Raw genomic sequence first — 20,796 nt, 5'->3', positions numbered from 1 at the left:
CACATTTCCCAGGGAGTTTGCAGTGAGCGTCTGTGCTGGGCATCTCAGCATCTGCCTTCCCAAAAAGGGCAGGCAGGAGCTGTGGGCACAGAAGCGGTGCCTGCAGTCCCCCTGTGATATGCTCCAACAAACAATCCTTTCTGCCCCTACAAACAACAAAAAGGGGCCCATGCCCGCAGAGCTCTTGCCTGAGCAGCTCTGCTGATGTGCACACACCAGCCCTGCACAGCACTTGTATAAAACCACCGACCTGCATTTACCTCAACGGCCTTTGCCCACAGCCCTGGGCAGCCCCTTACCCATAACAGGCACACACGAGTGCTGCCTGCTCCACATTTACTGCACAACTAGGCTGCTTCTCCTCAGGGGACTGCTGGTGTCTCTCATTTTGGCACTGAGTGTAGGTTTGCTGAGGGGCACTCTCCAAATCTACCACCAAGAAGCAGCCTGTGACCTCCTTGGGGGCGGCCAGAGAGATTTTCAGTTTCTTTGGCACTAGGGTTGTGTGCAACAAACTCCTACCTTTCTTCTTTGGCCTGCAAAGCCACTCTGGGTTTATTACACTGCATGGCATTTCCAGTCTTTTGTAACATTCATAGTTCCTTCCAATGTGCCCAAGATGGCAAGACAGTTTGCTCTGAGCCTGCTGTGCGCTTGTGACACTGTCAGAAGATGTGGACTGCATGCCAACACATAGAGTTTGCATGTGCATGAAGGGGCAAGAGCAGGCATCATTTGCAAGGACTGGGAAAACTGCAGGAAGGCAATGACACAAAATCCCAGCCACGCTGTGCATTCAAGCAGTACCTGAACTAATTATTCTGCCTTAGGGTACCTCTTGGGTTTACGTGGGAGCACAGCCAAACGGAGGCAGTCCAGAAGGAATCCTAAGAGCAATTTAGCAAACATTGTTTAACATCTTCAGTAAGGACCTAGGTAATAAGACCAAAGGAATCCTAGACAAGTTGGCAGATGACAGAAAAGGGAGGGGAGTGGCTGATTCAGCAGATGCTTGTGCTGCCAACCAGAGGCACCTGGACAGGCTGGAGAAATGGGCAGAGAGGAACCTCACCGAGTTCAGATGAGGAGCAGCTTTCCAGAGAAGGACCCGGGGGTCCTGGTCACAAGTTGGTCAGGAGCCAGCAATGCGTTCATGCGGCAAAAGGGGCCAACAGCATCCTGGGCTGCATTAGCAAGAGCATTGCCAGCAGCTCAAGGGAGGTGATCCTTCCCTTCCACTCAGCACTAGTGAGGCCCCACCTGTGGAGTGCTTTTTCCAAATCTAGGCTCTCCTGTACAAGAAAGACATGCACCTGCTGGAGAGAGTCCAGGACAGGGCTATCAAGACGACTACAGGTCTTGCACATCTCTCATCTGAGGAGAGCCTGAGAGAGCTAGGACGGTTTAGCCTGGAGGCAGATGGCAGTGCATGGATTGCTGTGAGCAAAGGAGTTGGCCAACATGGCAACAGAGACAAGAAGGTGCACCACAAGCAGGTGAGTTTTCCAAAGGATGAAAAGGAAGTACAAGGGGCCTCACATCTGGATGCCAAGCATTAGAAATGCTAGGACTAAGAAAGGTGCAGAACACACTCATGCACACCCATCCTAGCCACTTCTAAGCTAGGACAAGTCCTTACTTCTTCATATCAGGAAATTGTTTTCCTGAAAGAAAGAAAACAACCCCACAATACCTCTAGAGCAAGTGAGCATCTCCACCACTTGGGCCTCAGCATCTCAGCTGAGCAACTGCTCTTCCCAGGCTCTCTGCCTCAGGAGAGGTAGTGAAATCCTCTCACAAGGGCAGCCCGAGGAACAAGTACATGCACAAATTCAGCTGCACCAGGCAGATGAGGCAGCTGCTGCCTACAGGCCCCTCTGCTGTAGTCCTTTGACTCCTCCCCCCCCACCCCGCCAGCAACACCACAGCTGCCTCCATCCTGATATCCCCACTCGTGATTTGTTTTTCTTAATGAACATGGTATGAAAAGAACAGACCTGAAGTTAAAAACTCTCTTCTTTCCCTTCCACATCCACAAACACTGAAAACAAACAAACGAGCCAATCTAGTCGTTGCTAGCAACCCTTTGGCTTCTTCCTTTTTTTCCTGGAATGGTTGTTTTCAGTGTGAGTTTTATTTTTTTTTACAGAATGATAAAATAGACGATATTGGCAGGGACCTCTGGAGATCCCCTGCTCCAACCCCCCTGATCAAGAAGGGGTACCTACAACAGCTTACCCAGGACTAGGTCAGGCAGGTTTAGAGCATCTCACAAAGTCGAGACTCCACAGCCTCTCAGGGAACCTCTTCCAGCATTTAACCACCCTCACAATACTTGAAGGTATTTTCCTACCTTCACGTGGAAATTCATGATTTGCCATTTTGTGCCCATTGCCTCTCCTCCTCTCCCTAGCTACCACAGAGAAACACTCAGAGCCATGCACTCATCTACCTTACACCTTCCCACCAGATATTTAGACACCCTCAAAGGATGTCTAAAGACACTAGCAGTCTGTTTTACAACAGAAAAACAGTCCCAGCCCTCTCAGCATCTCCTCCTATGGGACCTTTCAGTCATCTTTGTGACACACAGCACCGTCTTTGAGGCCCACAACAACAACAGACATGACCCAGAGAAATGCCGAGGAGATGCAGGGATGCATTCTGGAGCTGGAGATCCAGAATAGACTGCTTTTCGGGGATCGTTAGAAAGAGACGATCCACACAACCACAAGAGCAGATCTCACAACCACAAACAACAGCCATGAGCCTGGCACTGGCCCATCAGGCACCACTGCATAAGTGACCTCACAACCGCAAACAGCAGCCTAGTGACCAGTGCTGGCTTTTGGGCACTGAGGCACAAGAGACCTCACAAGCACAGCCAGCAGCTAGGGGCCTGGCACTGGCCGATTGGGCACTGAGGCACAAGTGTCCTCACAACCACAAAAAGCAGCCACGTGCCCAGCACTGGCCTATCAGACACTGGGGCAGAAGTAACCTACAAACGATAAACACCATCTGTGTACCTGGCACTGACCTATCAGGCACACAGGCAGAAGTGACCTCACAGCCACAAGCAGCAGCCATGGGCTTTCTACAGTCCTATAAAATACTGCTGCACAAGGGACCTCACAGCAAGTAACAGCAGCCTTTCAACCAGCACTGGCCTGTCAGGCACCGAGGCATGGGGGACCTCACAGCAACTATCCGCAGCCATGCAACCAGCACTGTCGTGTCAGGCACTGGTGCAGAAGTCACCTCACATCCACAAATAGCATCCATAGGCCTGGCTCTGGCCTAGCAGGGCCTCAGGCAGAAGTGACCTCACAAGCATAAACAACACCTGTATACCTGGCATTGCCCCATCAGGCATTGAGGCACAGGGGACCTCACACGCACAGCCCACAGCCATGGGCCTGCCACTGCCCTAACAGGCAGTCAGGCTAAACTGACCTCACAACCACCAAGACTAATAATGTGTCTCCTTGTCCTCCGGAATTTACCCTGCAGAAGTCTTTCAAATAAGTATCAAACAACTTAATTGCTACTTGCCTCTGTGGTTCGGAGGAAGTAGTGACTTCGCAGGCTTCATCAAAGCCACTGGGCATCTGCTGACCTACCAGAGAGCGAGGCAATAGGCACCTCACAAGCAGAAACAGCAGCTATGTGCCTACCACTGGCCTCTTCAATACTGAAACAGCCAGGCACATTCACGGAAGCCATCGCATCCATACATAGCCTCATCTCATTCACTTGCAGCTGCTTTTACAGAGGGCTCAAGATGCTGGCAAAGATGTTGACAGCTACAGGGACACACCCTGGTGTACTGCCTCCATTCTTAACAGCTTGAGGACTGCACTGGGAACGTACACTGGAGCAACCTAGAAAGAAAGACAGAATCAGAGTGTTATTGTCAGTTCTGCTGGCCTTACATAGTCGCAACAGTTAGGGGCAAATGTCTCCTCACCATGCTGAGCTGTATCTGTGAGAGAACAGCCACTGAGACGTCCTACTCCTCTTTTTGGCATAGGTGAGACCATGTCTTTATACCAGGTCCCCAAAGCAACAGCGAGGACACGACATGACATGTAGGCCATCCTCTCTCAGAGACACTCTGAAATGCAGTTTCCACAACAAAAGAGACCGTTGGGAAGGGCATTTCGTGAGGACACCAGCAACCTGCTCACACTCTGCCCAGCAGATCCCAAGCACACCTCTGAGCAACATCTGGAGGCTGTGGGGGCAGCAACAGCTCAGGGAAACGCTTGCAAATGCATCTCAGACCCAAAAAACATTCAAAGCTTCCTGCACCCAGACCCCACCAAGCCGCCCAGGCCCAGATGCTTGGGGCAGGCCGGCACGCCTGGCTTGCAGGTCAGTTCCCCTTGGTGATAGGGCGCTGCATCCCTTGGTCACAGCCCCAGCAGCCCCTTTGGGAGCTCCTGCAGGAAAGCAGCCCCCTCACCAGCACCGCTGACCCTGCTGCAGCAAGAGGACACCCGCCAGCATTTGAACGCACCCGCAGTCCTCACCAGCCCCACTCGCACCCGCTCTCAATCCCACTCCCTTCTCCCCTGCTTCACTTCCTCGTCCCTTGCAGGTCTCCCTTCTCTTGGTCTTTTCCCACTCTGGACTCCGATTGGCTGAGACATCCATCATTCCAATCTGTCCCTGCCCTGCTCCTCGTGACAGCCAATAGGAGGGCTGCACTCATGCGATGCCATGGCAACAGTGCACCCTCCTGCCCTGGCAGCCAGCTCTGCCAGGCTGTGCCCCGAGGGGTCACTTCGGAGGGCTGAGGAGCCCCATGGGGGCACGGGGCAGTGAGGGGGGGATCAGCTGTGGGCCTCTTGGTGCTGGGGAGTGGAGGTGTGGGGTCAGGAGGGGTTGGGGGAGATGGCCATGTTGGGGTCACCCCAGCAGTGCACTCCACAGAGAAAAGTCCTTGGGGTAGCCAGGTCTTACAAGGTGACAGTGTCGCCCCCACCTGTTCACAAAGTGCTCTCCCAAACAGGCTGCCTTTTGGGTGCAGAGGTTGGAGCCCGTTTTGCAGGAGGACAGGGGCTGTGGCCATCTCAAGATGGCATCTCTGAGCCTCAAATATGCTCTGCCAAGTTAGAATCATAAAAGGATACAAACGATATCAATCCTCACTGGAGAGCTACAGAAGCACTGGAAACAAGCAAGTGCATTCCTGGCTGATGGTGTCCCTGCAGCAGTCCTCCATCTCGCTTGTCCCTTTGCCCTCAGCTCACCTCTCAAGCCCAGGACGAGGGACGCTCTTCCCATCTCATCACCCAATACTCCTTTCCAACATGCTGCTGCTCCTCTGCATGTCAACAAAGGCTCCTAGTACAGCCCCGTTGCCTCCTGTCCCCTGTTATTGCCACGGAGCCACTACGAAGGACAGTGGTGGGGACTGCGTGAGGAGTGCCCAGCAGTGCCTGGGCCTCGCAGGGAAGTGAGGGCCCCCACCCATGGCTCCAGGGAGACCTCCCTGTGATGCAGCACATCCTGCTGTGACCTCAGTTCGTGTCATGTGGGGGCTCACTACGCCATTGCCATGGAGATGGCCCAGCCAGGGAGCAGAGAGATTTCCTCTCACCTCCTGGAAAGCAATCCCCTCCCTTCCCCCAGTTATTTCCCAAACATTTCTGTTAAATTCCCTCATCTCCAGAGGGGCCTTGGGCATCAGGGCAGCCCCAGCCCCAGGACCAAGGAGTCCTGGCTGCCACACGGTCTCCCGAGCCAGACAAGCTTCTCGGGCAGGATTTTGCCCGGGATCCAACAGCAGTTTTTTCAGCTCAGATTTTCTGTGTGCCTCCTCAAACAGGAGCCCCAGAAGGCTCCCAGGGAGCTGCAGGAGCATTAGGGAACAAGGAACTGTTGCCTGGGCTGATGGTATTGGTCCAGCAGTCCTCCATCTCACTTGCTGCTTGTCCTTGGCTCACCTCTGTAGCTGAGGAGGAGGGATGCTCTTCCTGTTTTGGCACCCAAAACTCCTTTACAATGAGCCCCTGCCCCACTGCCTGCTGGCGAGGAGCCCCAATGTGGCCCCCTTGCATCCTGTCCCCACTCCTTTCCATAGAGCTGCTATGGAAGACAGAAGTTTCTTTTCTCTTCTTGCTCTCCATTTCCTGCTTTTTCACACAGCAAGACAGCAGAAAAATCTCACTAGTCCCCTACTTTCACATACCTGCTTTCAGCACGTTTTCAACACTCTCTGTCTCCCCCACCCACGCCCCCCCTAACACCCCAGTTCCTTTCCTTTGCTCCAGCAGCATGCTAAGATTGAGAACGCCTAAGTGGGGTGTGTATGTGAGGGAAATAAAATAAATAACGAGATGCCAGCACAAACAGCGGTGGGATGGCAAAGCAGGTGGTGTAAGAAAATGCTTGCAAGCCATGTCAGACACCCCAAAGAAGTCATGTCCTTCCAAAATCTGCCAAGTGGAAATGATGTACAAAGCTAAACAATTCTGAAGGCTTGTGGAATTTGGTGCCTCTGGTTGTGCATGATGCCAGGGACACAGGGCTGTAAGAAGCACTTGGGAGAGGGCTAGCCTTGCAGGAGGCAGCTTCAGCTGGAGCTGAGCCCTGGCAGGAGCAGGGGAGAGCAAGGCAGGGGTCTTGAGGGTGCTCTGCTTCTCCTGCTAGCCAGGCTGGCTGGGCAGAGGCTTTGTCAGTGTGCGGCAAGAGACGGGAAATGGCAGCTGCCTTGGGCACCCCCAGGCATGTCCTTGCAGGCTGCCAGGCAGAGCATGCAGTCAGGCTCCCGGCAGACAGAGACCTCCTGCTCCTTGCCAGCACTTCCCACTTGCTCCTCAGCAGCTCCAGGGAGTCAGGCAGAGGCTTTCAAAGCCACCATCATGGTCATCTCTGCACCTTTATGAGGACATGTGCAGAGGCCCGTGAGCCCTGTGCGTTGGGCAGCCGAGGCAGCCCGTGCCTTTGGTGGAAGCAAACTGGGCTCCAGCTGCACTGCACTGCTGTGTGCAGCTGCTGCTGGCCACCTGTGGGCAGAAGGGCTCACAGGGTAGAGGCGGTTGAGTCTGAGTGGCTGGTTAAGAGCAGGCAAGCTGAGGCCCGTGGGCAAGGGAAGCTCTGGTTGCACGCGTCCTGGCTGAGCTGGGCCCAGAGCTGCTCTCTGCCCCTCAGAACAGAGCTCACGGGCTCTGTGTGGGCCTTGGAGCATGCAGGTTGCTGTGCTTTGTCCCAGGGAAAATCCCCAGGGCCACCAAGAAATTCCCACCTGGCCGCAGCAGCTCCTGCCTGCCTCTTTCACCCCAGCTCCTTTGCCAAACCAGACGGCTGCTCCCATGCCTGCTGCCTGCCTCTGCCTCCAGCCCCATGGCTCACCTCGCCCCTGCCCTCTGGCATGCCTGGCAGTGCCTGTGCAGCCTGGCAGCAGTCGTTTGCTGCCGCCCCTTGTCCCTCTGCAGGATCCTCTGCTGGGGACCTGCTGCTCTGGCCCCAAGGGCAGCTGCTGCCTCCTCAGGGAGCGGCTCTGCTCAGAGGGAGGACCCCAGGGGCTCTGCTCACAGCAGGGACACAGTCCCCATGCAGACCGCCCCATCACCATGGCCTTGGAGGCACCATGCCACCACCATCACAAAGCCCTGCTGCTCACCGTGGCAACATCCCTCACCAAGTCCTGGGGGATCTCTGGGGGCACCCCCATCACAATGCCTTGGCAGTCCCCACAGGCACACCCATCCCCATGGCCTTGCCTCCAAGCCTCGGCTTTCACCTTTGGTGCCAGGCTGGCAGCTGAGAGCTGGGCAGCACCACCAAGGTTCCTCTCTCCACCCCTGCACTCCATGCCCCTTGCACAGGCTGCCCTTCTTCAGGCACTCCAGAGCAAACAGCCACTCCAAGGCCACCCCTGGCTCTGCCTGCTAATCCTCAGCCCTCTCCAGTGGCTCGTTGTGCAGCCCACGCCACAGCTCCCGGCATTCCTGCTGCTCTCTTAAGGGCTTTGACTTTCCCCACACCACCTGGCCCCTCTGCTTGCCATCCCAGGCCATCACTTCCTCACTCTTCTTGCAGTCACCGTCTACTCCAGGTTGCTCCTGCTACAAGTCTCTCCTCACCAGCTTGCCCCGCTGATTAACCACAAGCTCAGCACTTGGCAACAGTCTCCTGCCAAAGACAGCCTGACACCCTCGCCCCACGCTGGCCTTCAGCACCTCCTCCAGATGCTGCAAGCCCAGGTCTGCCATGCCAGCACCTGCTCCCCTCTCCTCTGAGCCTCTTCCTACTCACAGGGCTCTTTTCCCACCAGAAGTCCCTCCTTCTCGCCACAAAACTCCAAGGACTCTTAGGGGCTAAGAGCAGCACTCATCGCCATGCACTGGGCCCTGCTGCAGTAGCCTTTGACACCCCCTACCCCCTCAGCTCCAGGTGTCAACAGCTCCCAACCTGCCACCATGACAGGCGCAAAGAAAGTTGAGCTCCAGTGCTGCGCTTAAGGAGCTGGACTAGCTTTCCCCCACACTGTTCTAGTTAGATTCCTGGGGGCCAAACATCCGGTTTGGCAAGCCAGCACAAACTCTCACACACACACCCAAACACTCTGCAGTAGCAAGCAGTTTATTAGGAGATACTTACAAACAGACCGACACAATGGTAATCTCAAGAAGGACCACTCCAGTGCTTGTCCCGATCATCTGCATGATGAGAGAGAGAGTCGGCAGGCACAATCTTTTCGAGCGTCCCCGAGGGGGCAACATGGTCCTCTTTTGTGTAGCAGCCTCTCTCTCCTTTGGAAAAATTATGGTATTTATGATTATTTGCAGTAGGCGGGAGTCCTGGCACATGGGGCCAACAAGCGCAGGGAGTCTAGCCAACTCCACCTCGGTTGCATCACTGGGCTATGATACTGCGCACGCGTGCAGACTTATTTTGGGGGCCACATTTGACTCTGGGGGGTCACTACTTCATTACTCTTCAACTTCTGACCTTCATGTTGACTGCTTCTCATGGTGATTCTGTGGCTGGAAGCCACAGAATCCATATGTAACCAACTGCTGTTCTTTCTCGCAGATTTCCAAGACCTTGTTAATTACTTATTTGTATTCCGCTTAACACAGCGGTATTGTTCTAGGCACTAAAAAGTTATAACACGGACCATTCCCATCAAGTATCATGTAGTACAGATACAAGCACCCACAAATTGACAGCAGGATGCCACTTCCATTTCTAGGGCCAACGTTGAGAGATCAGCCCAGGGAGCAGCTGCACGGGAAAGGCTGTCTGACACTGACAGAGCAACTCAGCACTGCAACAGCCCTCAACATAACGCCAGACCTCTGCTGTGCCAGCTGTGCCACTGTCTCTGCCCCACACAGCTGCCTCGTCTACTACATGCAACCAAGTGCCAGCAAGAAGACAGGCATGCAGGGGACGCCCCACTTGCACACTCCCCTGGCACTGCTCTCCTCACTGCCTTTCCTTGACTCCAAAACCCAGACACACAGGGACGCTCTTGCACTAACACCAAAGGTGGCCAAGGCACTCCAGGCTCACAAGGCACGTGCAAATGATCAGCACAAGATCAGGCACAGAGCTGGCTCTTTGCATGATGCAGTTCTTTACACTGGGCAGGATCCTGCTCTCTTTGGGCAGAGCAGGCTGCTGCTTCCCACCTCCATGCCCTCAGGAACCTCCAGCTAGGAAGGTGGTGAGGGGAGGGCATGTGGATTTTCTTTAGGAATACAGAAGTTGCAGATACAATGTAGAGTCCTGAGGACCCCCTGAGCCCAAAGTAACTTCAGTTCCTTTCCTTTCCTTACTTGGGCATGGAGCCCTTGTGAAGGGAAAAAGGATGCAGAGCCTTTGAAATGAGACCCAAACAAAGAGACAGCCCCAGGCTGGAGGTCTGCTGAAATGCCAACTCTCCTGGCTGCACAGCCTCTGTACCAGGAGTCTGGGCTCCACAGCTGGGATCACACAGCACTGAGTGCTGCTGCCATGGAAAATGTGACCTTGGGCACATCTTCAGCCCTCACAGAGCCAGGAGGCTAAGAACTGTGACACTTCCTCAGTTCAAGCTACCAAGGCTTTGGGGCACTCACACAAAGGCACTCGACACATGCTGCCATTCATTATAAGGGTCTTTCACACATCCTACAGGGGGTCTTTCACACATCCTACAGGGCACCACCACCTTCTAGGAAAAGGAAGGGGAAGACTAGCATTTGCTGAGTGGGCTGGCAGTAAAAACATTTCTGGGATGCAGAATGTGCAGCACAGCAGAGGTACCAGGAGGTGAACCCTCACCCCAGGTCACCCATGGAAGCCAAGCGCATTTATTGAACCCCTCGCATCCATACCTAGCCTCATCTCATTCACTTGCAGGTACTTTCACAGAGGTTCACAATGATGGCAAAGATGCTGACAGGTACAGGGACACACCCTGGCATGCTGCCTCCATCCTCAGTGGCTCGAGGACTGCATTGGGAGCCTCTACAATTGGAGCAACCTAGAAAGAGAGGAAGAATCGGCATGTTACTGTCAGTCCTGCTGTCCTTCCATAGTCACAACAACCTGGGGCAAATGTCTCTTCTCTGTGCTGAGTTGCCTCTGTGAGAGCACAGCCAGCAGGGCCACTGACATATTCTATCCACCTTTTTGTCACTGGTGAGACTGTGTCTGTATACTGGGTCCCGTCTGGGCTCTCCAATTCTGCAAAGGCACAAGCACACAGCAGGGAGTCCAGCAGAGGCATACCAAGACGGTCAGGCGTTGGAGCGTGGGGTATATAAGGACAGTCGCCCATCACCCTGAGCGCCCTGACTTCTTCTGAGGTAGCATCTTCCTCATCTGCCAGTGTCTGGGTAGGCACAAAGTGGAGAAATGGCTCTGACTGCTTTCCTTAACTACCCATCTCTCGGATGGATCAAAATGGATTAGGGTCTGAGATGGGAAGATGCAATCAGGGTCCAGATTCCACAGAAAGCCTTGAAGCAGTGAGAAGATCACTTTCTCCAGCAGAGTCTGTAAAACCCCCAAGACTCAGGAAGCATCAAGACCTTCAAAAACTGCAAGCCTGAACCTCAGCTGACAGAAAACAACTAACTGCAAGCATCCCTGGCTCACACCAGGATGCTCCAAGGAGGGAGCACAGCCAGCACCAATGCTCACCCAGGGCTCCCACAAGGACACTGTGATGGCAGGCTGGCCTCCGGGGGCAGAGCACTGCTCTCTCCAGACACCTCCTCCCATGCTGAGCAGCCAAACACTGAGCCAACATGTGCCTGTGCATCAGTGGTGCACAGGGCACAGCACCACACATGGCAGCAGACAGGACAGCCCCAAGTGCCCCACAACACAGAAAGCCCAACTCTCCAGCCCTTCCAGTCCCTTCTAGGCCTCCAAGGCCTTGGAAACAGTGCTTCCTCTGAACATCCACTCACAGTCCTGACCTGGTCACTTCGCATCTCCAGGAAGCAGAGAGCAAGCGCTCTCACAGCTGCTCATCGGGTCAGCTCTTGCCACTCACTTTTGCCTCACATGCCCTCAAGGCACTCACCTAAAGGGGCCTCCCTACTGACAGGCCCCTAGAGCCTTACACGGGAGGCCCATCCTCAGGCCTTCTCTTCCCTACAGCTGGGAGGCAGGACAAACACTTTCTTCTGAAATGGCAAAAGGCAGCTCCACTTGAACAAAAAGAAGGACAGATGCACAGGCTCACTCTCCACATGCAGATTACAACTGCCCCTGACAGCCCACAAGGTACCCAGAGATGACAGGCTGTGGACAGGCTTCAGCACCAAGGAAAATGCAGTGGCCTCAGAGACTGCTGGAGCTCATGGCAGCTTTGTGAATCTCTGAAATAAATGCAAGGCTGCTTGAGTATCGCCTGCTGCCAGAAGGATGCTTTTGGCCCCAAAAGGTCAAAGATGGTGCTCCATGTCTTAGGTATGCCAGGAAGCACGACCCACTTTGCCTGAAAGGAGCAGAAGGACTTGACTGTCCAATTCACAAGCCACTCCACAACACTCGACAGCTGAGGCTGGCACTGAAACTCAGTCAGGGAGCACACAGACCTGGGCCCTGGCCTTGATGACCTGCCATTTGCCATCGATCATCCTCAGGGAATCCAGGGAGTGATGCCAGAGGACAAAACGTGGTGCTGAGCCATCTCCAGAGCAGTACCCACCATGACACAGCTCCTGAACTTAGGCCTTCCCACAATGGAGCCAGCGGTAAAAGGCTTCAAGAACAGAGGGGACATAATGCATGCCACACAGCTGGGAGGCTAGCGGTGGGATGTATGTGCTCACCACCACTGCCTTGACTCCAGCTTCTCCGAGCAATGCAGCTAGAGCTACATGGGGCTCCTCACCACCACCCAAAGCACAGGCAAAATCCAGTCCCTTGCCAAGGTCAGCAGGGTCAGCACCTAACCACACCACACTTAGCACATCGGTGTCTACACGTGGCTGCTTTCTTATTTCCCCACTGCTGCACAGAAAGGTCACACTACAGCACGATGGTGAGGTAACGTGCAGAGACTACACCTGGAAGGAAGAGAGACCTGGGCTGCGCATCCCTTGCAGGACACTTTCGCCTTGCTTCTCCCATTTAAATGCACTCCTCCAAACAGATCTCCTACAGGAAGGACTCAGCCCCTTGACAGTCAGCTCCCAAGAACTCACCTGCCTTTCTCCAAAGACCACCACACCACAAGGCCTTCACTCCTCCAAAGAGCATCCAGCAGGCTAATGCCCAGCCAGAAAAGCACATCTCCCACAACGTCCGCTCCTCTCAGCAAACACTGCTGCAGACCAAAGCTCTTACGACCAAGAGGAAATGAGAGGAAAGGAGGGAAAACACAGGCTTGGTTCACATCACAGAGCAAGGAGAAACACTCTGGGGCCTTCAGGAACAATCCATGCTGCAAATCCTGGAAATCACTTAGCATCCCTAAGGCCTGAACCTCAGTGCATCAAAGGCAGCAGGCTGCCAGCAACTCTGGCCCATGACACCAGGGCAGCCTAGGCTCAGCCAGCATATTCACACCCTCACCTTGCAGTGCTCCCCAGCTCCCCACTCTGGCAGCACTGCCCACACACAGCACCGCCCTCTCCAGCTATCTCCTCCCATGCTGAACAACAAAACACTGGGACCACCACCTGGCTCCCCCACAGGGCACCCCTGCAGTGCAACATCCTGCACACACCACTGCTCGCCTCACAGAGGGTGCAGCAAACGTGCACCTCTGCATCAGCAACACACAGGGCACCCCAAGTGCCCCACAACACAGAAAGCCTAACTCTCCAACTCTTCACTTCCCTTCTAGTCCTCCAAGGCTTTGCAACACCCACTGCCTCTCAGCATCCACTCATAGTCCTACACATGGTCACTTCCCTTCTCCAGGAAGCAGAGCAGTGCTCTCACAAGCCCTGATCAGGGCACCTCTTGCCATTCGTTTTTGCCTCAACTTCCCTGAACAAGAAATCTCTTTCAAAATGTGGCCAGTACCTGTTTGGGGGTGACATTCCTTCTGTCTCCTCCAACAGACTTTGCACCCATTCTCCACTGGCTGCACACTCAGACAAAAAATCATCAACTTCTAAGGTGCTACAGATCCAAATGTGTCATAAAAGCATGTGGACACCTGAAAGACAGGCACAGCATTTAGACCTTGCAGGAACATCTCACAAGCTCCCTCCTGTTTCCACAGGGGGAATTTCCAAAGCACACACACATGCTGGAGATAAGAGATTACTAACACTGATTACACCAGCATTCAATTGATTGAGCAGTTTAAAAAGCTTAGCTGGACTCCCTAGCTGTCTGGGAGCAGCCTGCAAGCTTCTACTTAGCAACAAGTGCAAAGTCAAACTCCATGTCCATATTCACTAGAGAACATCACCCGCATTTTAAAAGTAGTAGTACTAACTCAGGATGATGGAGTGGAATAGAATTTGTGTCAGACAATGGGGAACATCTGTTTGATTGATTAGTTGACTTTCTGTATTGCTGTAGAGCTCTGCTGTGGTCAATAACTCCTCTGGGCACACGCAACAAACCCAGGAGTCACCTCACCACCACCATCCAGGACACGTGGCTTCTCTTGACCTGTCAGCTGCTCACAAGTGCAAACCCCCAATGTTAGAGAGATACTGTGAGAAAAACCTTGCAGATAGTTAACAAGACTCAAGGACAAGGGGGAGAGAAAAACAGTACTGCAAAGGATAACCAGCTCCGGCTAAAGAACCTTGATGAAACCACAGCGCTTTGAAGATTGCGAGGGGTAGGTAAGACAAAAACAGCAGAATAACCCAGAAGTGACCTTAGTTTCATTAAGGCTTATTAACATATTAAACTTCACACCCCTAAATGAATAATGAGATGGAAATGACATGATAATGATGTTACCGCCTCTTCTTCGCGACCTATGCTAATTAACAAGAATGTGAAAGCACAAGCGCAGAGCGATTACCTGAGGTAATGAAACTGTAACCAATAGAAAGATTTGTAAAAAAAAAACCCTAATTAATGCCTTCTTGCAATATGGCTTGCTTAGAGAGTGTCAGTCTGAACTCAATACACCAATCCTGCCAGTAAGAATATCGACTGGTCCAGGACCTAAGGGCAGTGAACCAAATAACAAAAGATATCCATCCAACCGTGCCAAACCCATCTACTCTTTAAGCCTTGGTGCCTGAGACTAACAATTGTTTCACAGTGCTATATTTAAAAGATGCTTTTTTCTGTATTCCTATAGAAGAACAAAGCCAGACAATTTTCGCCTTTGAATGGGAAAGTCCCACTACGAGGAGGAAGGAGCAGCTATGCTGGACGGTTCTTCCTCAGGAATCAAGAACAGTCCTACCCTGTTTGGTGAGATCTTGGCCAAAGAACTAGCCCAATGGCAGGAAGGTAACAAAAACATCACTCTTTTACAGTAAGTGGATGACATTTTGATTGGAGCGGATTCAGAGCAAATGTGTTTAGAGGCGACAGTGAGTCTGTTAAATTTTTTGGGACTTGCAGGGTATCGTATTTCAAAGAAAAAGGCGCAGATTGTGAAGAAGGAAGTCCAATATCTTAGTTTTAAAATATCGAAAATATCCACCTCACCATCGCGAACATCAGGTTGCTGGCCTGCCAATGGCCTCTCAGGGCCTCAGGCAGCAGCAACCTCACAACAGCAAAGACCAGCCCTGGCACCAGCACTCTGCACTGCACGAGCAGGCACTGCTTCACAAGTCACCTCACAGGCACCAGCAGCAGCTGACGGCCTGCCACTGACCGCTGACACGCAAGGCACACGGCACCTCACAAGCCTGCCTACAGCTCTGCCCTACAACGCAGTGTGCCACAAGGGCCCTCACAACCACCACCAGCACCAAGGGCCACAGTACTGGCAAGGACGGCCTCAGGCACAGGTCGCCTCAGCACCACACACGGCAGCCACGTGCCTAGCATTGCCCTCTTCGACATGGCACTCACGCACAACTCTAGCCGCTTCAGCACCACCAAGAGCACCCACGCGCCTCGCATTGGCCTTGAGGGCCTCACGCAGAATGGACCTCACAAGCCTGCCCACAGCTCACCACAGTCATGCACGGCTGCACAAGTCACCTCACAACTACCAACAGCATCCAGGGGCCTGGCCCTGGCCTCCAAAGCACACAGCAACAAGACACCTCACAGGTCCCCACAGAGCACCTTCCTGGCAGACACTCTGCCACAAGCAGCCTCCCAGCAACTAGCAGCAGCAAGCGCCACAGCCTTGCCAATCAGAGCCTCGGGCACAACTCACCTCACAAGCACAAATTGCAGCCAGGGGCCTAGCACTGACCGAGCACGCACTGCTCCACCAGTCACCTCGCACAAACACTAACAGCAGCCACGTGCCTGCCACTGCCCACTAAGGCACGCAGGCACAAAGCACCTCAGCACAAAGCCTGCTTACACCTCTGGCCTCTCAGCCACTGTGCCACAAGCGAGCAAAGAACCAGCCACGGCACCAACGGCCACAGCACTGCCAAGGAGGGCCTCACACCAAAGTCGCCTCACAAGCCCAAAGAGCAGCCGCGGGCCTAGCATGGCCCTAGCACACACTGCTTCACAAGTAACCTGGCAACAACTGACAACAGCACCTGACAAGCACTGCCTGCAAAGGCACTGAACCACAAGCCTGCTCCCAAGCACTAGCGGCACCCACGGCCTGACACCCAAGTGTAAAGCCCAAGTGGCTACAGCTTAGTGGCACAGACAGGGAAGCTAAGGTTGCTCTTTGAACCCTCCAGCAGACATTCAGCTCTTCCAGGGACCCCAAGCTCCAGCACTGCTCCCTCTGTGGGCAGCTGCAGCTGCTCCTGCTGCCTGCAGCGACACCCTTGGCCCTAGGGGGACCTTGTCTTCAACTGCCCTTCTAGCACATAGCTGGAGAAGGCTTCCCACTCCCAGCAGAGCAATGATGCTCCAAGCAGAGCTTTGTCTCACCTTGTGCTAGGTTTAATCTAACACTCACCAACTCTGCAAGAGCTGAAATGGCAAAATGAGCTTCAGCATCTTTCTTCCCCCAATCCCCTCCTGGTTCACAGAGCATGATTTATTACAACCATGTCAGCTGCCTGCACTGGAGGTGATTTCCTGACAGATCACTTCTTAATTTGGAGCTGAGTGAGCAGACAGCAAGGGACTGTGAAATTTAACATCAGAGAGCGCTGAATGCAGATTTCCAGATAGCAAGGCCTGCTCCAGCTGGTGCTGCACAGGGGGATCTTTCCATTGCGAGCACCCAAATACCCTGCTTGGCTCTGGGGGCAGACTGCTGCCAGCACAGAGCCACCTTCCCGGTGCTGTCCTGCATGGAAGCCTACTTGTTACCCTCTAAGATGCCTCCTGCTCCCCAGGCAGAGGAGCAGGTTGTGCAGGATGAGTGGATGTCCCTGTCCTGCTGTGCCCACATGTTGCTCAATGTGGCTGTCTCACAGCAGTGCTGTGCCATGCTGTGGCACGTCAGTGGTCACTGCAGTGTGAGTGACTCTCTCTTCTTACCTCCTGCAGCAGTAATTGTGATCTGGACTACAGTCTCTACAGGGATGACTTCCCATACCGGTGAGTGTGGCCTCCCAGGCCTGGGATGTGCTGATTGCGTGTGGGTTGGCAAATGATCGCAGCTCTGCTGACTGATAGCAGTGAGCTGGGTGTCCCAGGCTGGCAGCCCCAGGCATCCGTTCCCCACTTCTAGGAGAAGTTTAGCAGCACTGCCCTCTTCAAGGAACACCTGTACCCAGACTCCCAGGGCTGCATACCTTGAGGGTGGAGCAGCTGGGACAGGGACAGTGTGTTGGCCTGCTCCAGCAAGGGGCAAGGCCAGGGTAGGCACTGTGACCTCCTGTAATGGAGGCGTACCTTTGCCTGGCACAATCCCTCACCCCTCGGTTTTGCCTGAAGGAACAGAGCCAGAGATGTTAACCTGTCCTGCTGCCATGCCTTCTAGGCCCTGCTCACACTGCTGTGGTTTTGTGCTCTTGTAGGGTATATGAGTACCGGAAGATCCCGCCCCTCATTAATCGCATCCCTGTCAAGGTCAGACGAACTCATGTTGGGGCAGGAGGCAAAAGTAGTCTAAGCCCCCAGCCTGGGACGAGGAGCAGCACCAGCTCCGTGACAGGACGGACAAAGTGTAAGTGTTACGTGGCCTGGGTAGAAGGGAAGGAGCAATGTGATAGTTCCATTAAGCCCTTGAGGATGCTGGAAGCATTTTGGTGATCACAGAGGTTGGGGATTTGCTCATGGAGGCAAGATTGTGGTATGGGGGGGGGAGAAACACAGTGACACAGACTCACAAAGTATCAGTTCCCCTGGTAGTTGCTAAGCCACAGAGGCCTAGGCCTAGGCTATGTTTCTTGATGCTTGACAGCAGTGCCTGTGCCTGAGTGAATTGCTCAGTGCTAACCTTGCTGCTATGAGTCCCCTGCTCCAGCAGAGAAACAGCCCATCCTGGGCTGGCTGCCAGTCTGGGGGCTGTCTCCTGAAACCATTGCCTCTGCCCAGAGACGCGATTGCCCTGGGAAGGCTGAAGGAGCCTGGTGGGAGGATGCTTTGGAGCATGCTGCCCCCGGATTGTGGATTCCCCTGGCTCTGTCTTTTCCCTGTCTTGGACTCCAGCAGCTCCTCTGCCCACACTGCCTATAGTGCGGGCCGAAGAGCTGCATTCGATCAAAGGGGAGCTGAGTCAGATCAAGGCACAAGTGGACAGTCTGCTGGAAAGCCTGGACCTCATGGACCAGCAGAGAGACCGTCTCTCAGGTGAGGGGATGTTATACATGTCATACTTAATCATGATGGGGAGAATCCCAGCTGGCTCTGACGTCCATGTTTCTGTACAGAGCTCGTACAAGGCCAGCCTGCAGGTACAAGGAAGCCTGGATGCCAAAGTGTGAGCCTAACCCCAAGTAGGAGCTGCCAGGCAGTGTGAAGTTGAGGGGTGGGCACCATCTCTGCATGCAAGGGAGTGAGCTTGGCCTCCAGAGCCTGCTGGAAAATTCCCTGGGCCTCCCTCCTTCCTAGTAATGGGAAAGCCGACCACAGACTTTTGGCATCATGGAGTTTTACCCCCTGCCCTGCGAGGATAAGACTACTGTTCTGCTCAGGCACTCCAAGGTTTTGCAGTCTCTATCCCTGCAGGATCAAAGGAGATCGAGAAGAAAAGGGTTGAAGTGAGTGCAGAGTTGCCATCCCCAGCAGGAGAGGGGCCACGGGAGCCCCAAGGGAAGGAGGGATCCGGAGCTGATGGGCACAGTGACCTGCACAACATCGACAGTGCAGAAGAGAGCACAGACACTGAGGAGACGGTAAGGCCAGGGCCAGCTTTTGTACTGGGAGGCAGGGTGCACCGTGGCCCTAGTTATCTCCTTTACCAAAACTTATCTCTACTTGAGCCCAGATCTCTCTGCTCTGGGGTTTGTGAGGGTTTGGAGGGCTTGGAGGAGGATTCAGAGCTGACCTACTGCACAACGAGGTGTAGGAGCAAGTGCTGTGTTGTGCTGATGTGCAGCCATAACCAGTGCCTAGATGCTGGAGGAGCCCTGAGAAGGGACTTCTTGGTTGTGGCCCTGCCACTGCCTGTATGGGCTCTGCTGGGATATGCCCGGAGAAGAGGAGATGCCTAATCAGTATGGCTGTCCCTGCCCCAGGGTTCTAGGGCACCTGAACTACCCTGACGTGCTATCTGGGGCTACAACTTTTGTAGGTTTGGGAAAGGCCCAAGGAAGGTGGTGATTTTTGCCCGTGCAGTTTATGGCCCTTTACCAGGCCTGCGGCCAGCCCTCCCCGTGCTGACTGCTGCCAGGACCACTCCTGCTCAGCCCAGACTGGCCCTTGCCAGCATGCCGGGTCCAGGGCACAGCTTTGGCTCCCAGGCCCTGGGCTCTGCAGCACTAGATCAAGCTGTGTTCCCAGGATATGTTTGTGCCCAGGGGCCTTAGGAACATGGAGATAGAGCTGGCCCCTTTCCGGAGCCCTGAACCAGCATGGCCACAGGAACTCCTGCCTCATAGCAATGGTGATCAAGAGAGCCAGGCAGGGCAAACGAGCAGACAGCCCCTGCCCCATACCTGTGCATCATGCAGCTAACAGCTGTGAGTGTCTTACTCCAGCAGTGCAGGGGTTAGCCCAAGGTGCAAAAACCATCAGAGTGCAAATATCCTTTATCAAAGCTGTTCAACGCAACAAGCACCTGCAGCTGCTTCTCACATGTGCCTGCTCTGAGCTTTGAGTCAGAGATAGCCATCTGCCAGGGAGCTGCACTTTCCCACGTAATCACACAGCCCTGTGGGGCTGTGGGATCCCAGCTGCTGCGATGATGTGCAGTGTTGGCAGCATCTGCTCTGTGTCATTTGGACTCAGCTCCTTCAGCTCTCTTTGCCCCAGCAGTGCAGGATCTTGGGGTGACCGACAGGCTGGTGACAATGGGAGTGGAGATAACCACTTGTGGCTCTCTCAGTACCTGCAAAGATACTGCAGCCAGAAGGAGGATGGGGAAGCAGGGACTGTGGCCAGGCTAGGGCTAGGGAGCCGCCCGCTCTGTTGGGACACTTCTCTGGTGGCTCCCTGTCATGAGGAGTGGAAGGGGTGTCCAGAGAAAACAGTGGTGGCGTATGGCCAGCTGTGACAAGGAGGCTGGAATAAGTCAGTCCTAAAAATATCCCCTGCTCTCTGATCGCCTCATACAAGCCATGCCTGAGTGGGCAGACCTGCCTTTACCCACCTGAGGCAGAAATGGGCTCATGAGTTGGAGGGTGCCACTGGTCTCTGGGCATGTGGTGGCACAGGCATCCATTTCCCCAGGGCAGGCTGCCTTGGGATGCCCCTGGATGCCAGTGCAGGCTGCTACGCCCCTCACCCTGCTACCCTGAGGGCACACAGCAGCATGCACTGTTGCCTGGCCAGCTCACTGCAGAGCCCTATCTGGCTGCAGCTGTGATGCTGGCAAAGCCTAGCCTGACTTGTCAGCTGGGCACAGTGATGATCTGCAGCTCTTGTGCCCTGTGCAATACAGAGAGAACAGCTTGAGGCTGCTTTGGCACTGAGACTGTTAGGGGTGACTTCAGGCTCGCTCCCTGGTCTCTGAGGCAGAACAGGCACGTATGCACAGGCCGTGGTGCTGCTGCGCACTGTGCTGGGCAGGGTGATGTGTCTGGTCCTGCCGACAGGGCCAGAGGGCTCCTCATGGAAAGGCCGTGCTGTATGTTTTTTCTTGCAGATGAAAAATCACACATCAGACCTCGAGGGGAGTCAGTAAATGGACTGGGATACCATGGC

General features: G+C 54.2%; 1 protein-coding gene and 1 pseudogene across 1 annotated transcript; both read left to right on the top strand.

Moving 5' to 3' along the window:
• Positions 1 to 20,796, top strand: part of LOC134149703 (capping protein, Arp2/3 and myosin-I linker protein 2-like) — a 266,237-nt pseudogene that overhangs the window by 73,959 nt on the left and 171,482 nt on the right.
• On the top strand, positions 1,308 to 20,776 carry LOC134149659 (RNA-binding Raly-like protein). The gene is made up of 7 exons (XM_062592893.1): positions 1,308 to 1,496; positions 2,150 to 2,220; positions 17,035 to 17,085; positions 17,508 to 17,656; positions 18,169 to 18,282; positions 18,661 to 18,827; positions 20,738 to 20,776. Exons 1-7 carry the CDS (start codon positions 1,308 to 1,310, stop codon positions 20,774 to 20,776), a joined length of 780 nt encoding a protein of 259 aa, XP_062448877.1.

The sequence above is a fragment of the Rhea pennata genome, chromosome 21 (assembly GCF_028389875.1).
Source record: "Rhea pennata isolate bPtePen1 chromosome 21, bPtePen1.pri, whole genome shotgun sequence".
Lineage (NCBI taxonomy): Eukaryota > Metazoa > Chordata > Aves > Rheiformes > Rheidae > Rhea > Rhea pennata.
The sequence above is the reverse complement of the archived record's forward strand: the minus strand, read 5'-3'. Positions and strand labels throughout refer to the sequence as shown.

What these genes read in the sequence shown, in the direction of transcription:
- LOC134149659 (XM_062592893.1), top strand. Translation starts at nt 1,308, where the DNA reads ATGCACCTGCTGGAGAGAGTCCAGGACAGGGCTATCAAGACGACTACA. An exon ending in AGAAGGTGCACCACAAGCAG is followed by an intron (nt 1,497 to 2,149) that starts GTGAGTTTTCCA and finishes TTTTTTTTACAG; the next exon opens with AATGATAAAATAGACGATAT. An exon ending in AGGGATGACTTCCCATACCG is followed by an intron (nt 17,086 to 17,507) that starts GTGAGTGTGGCC and finishes GTGCTCTTGTAG; the next exon opens with GGTATATGAGTACCGGAAGA.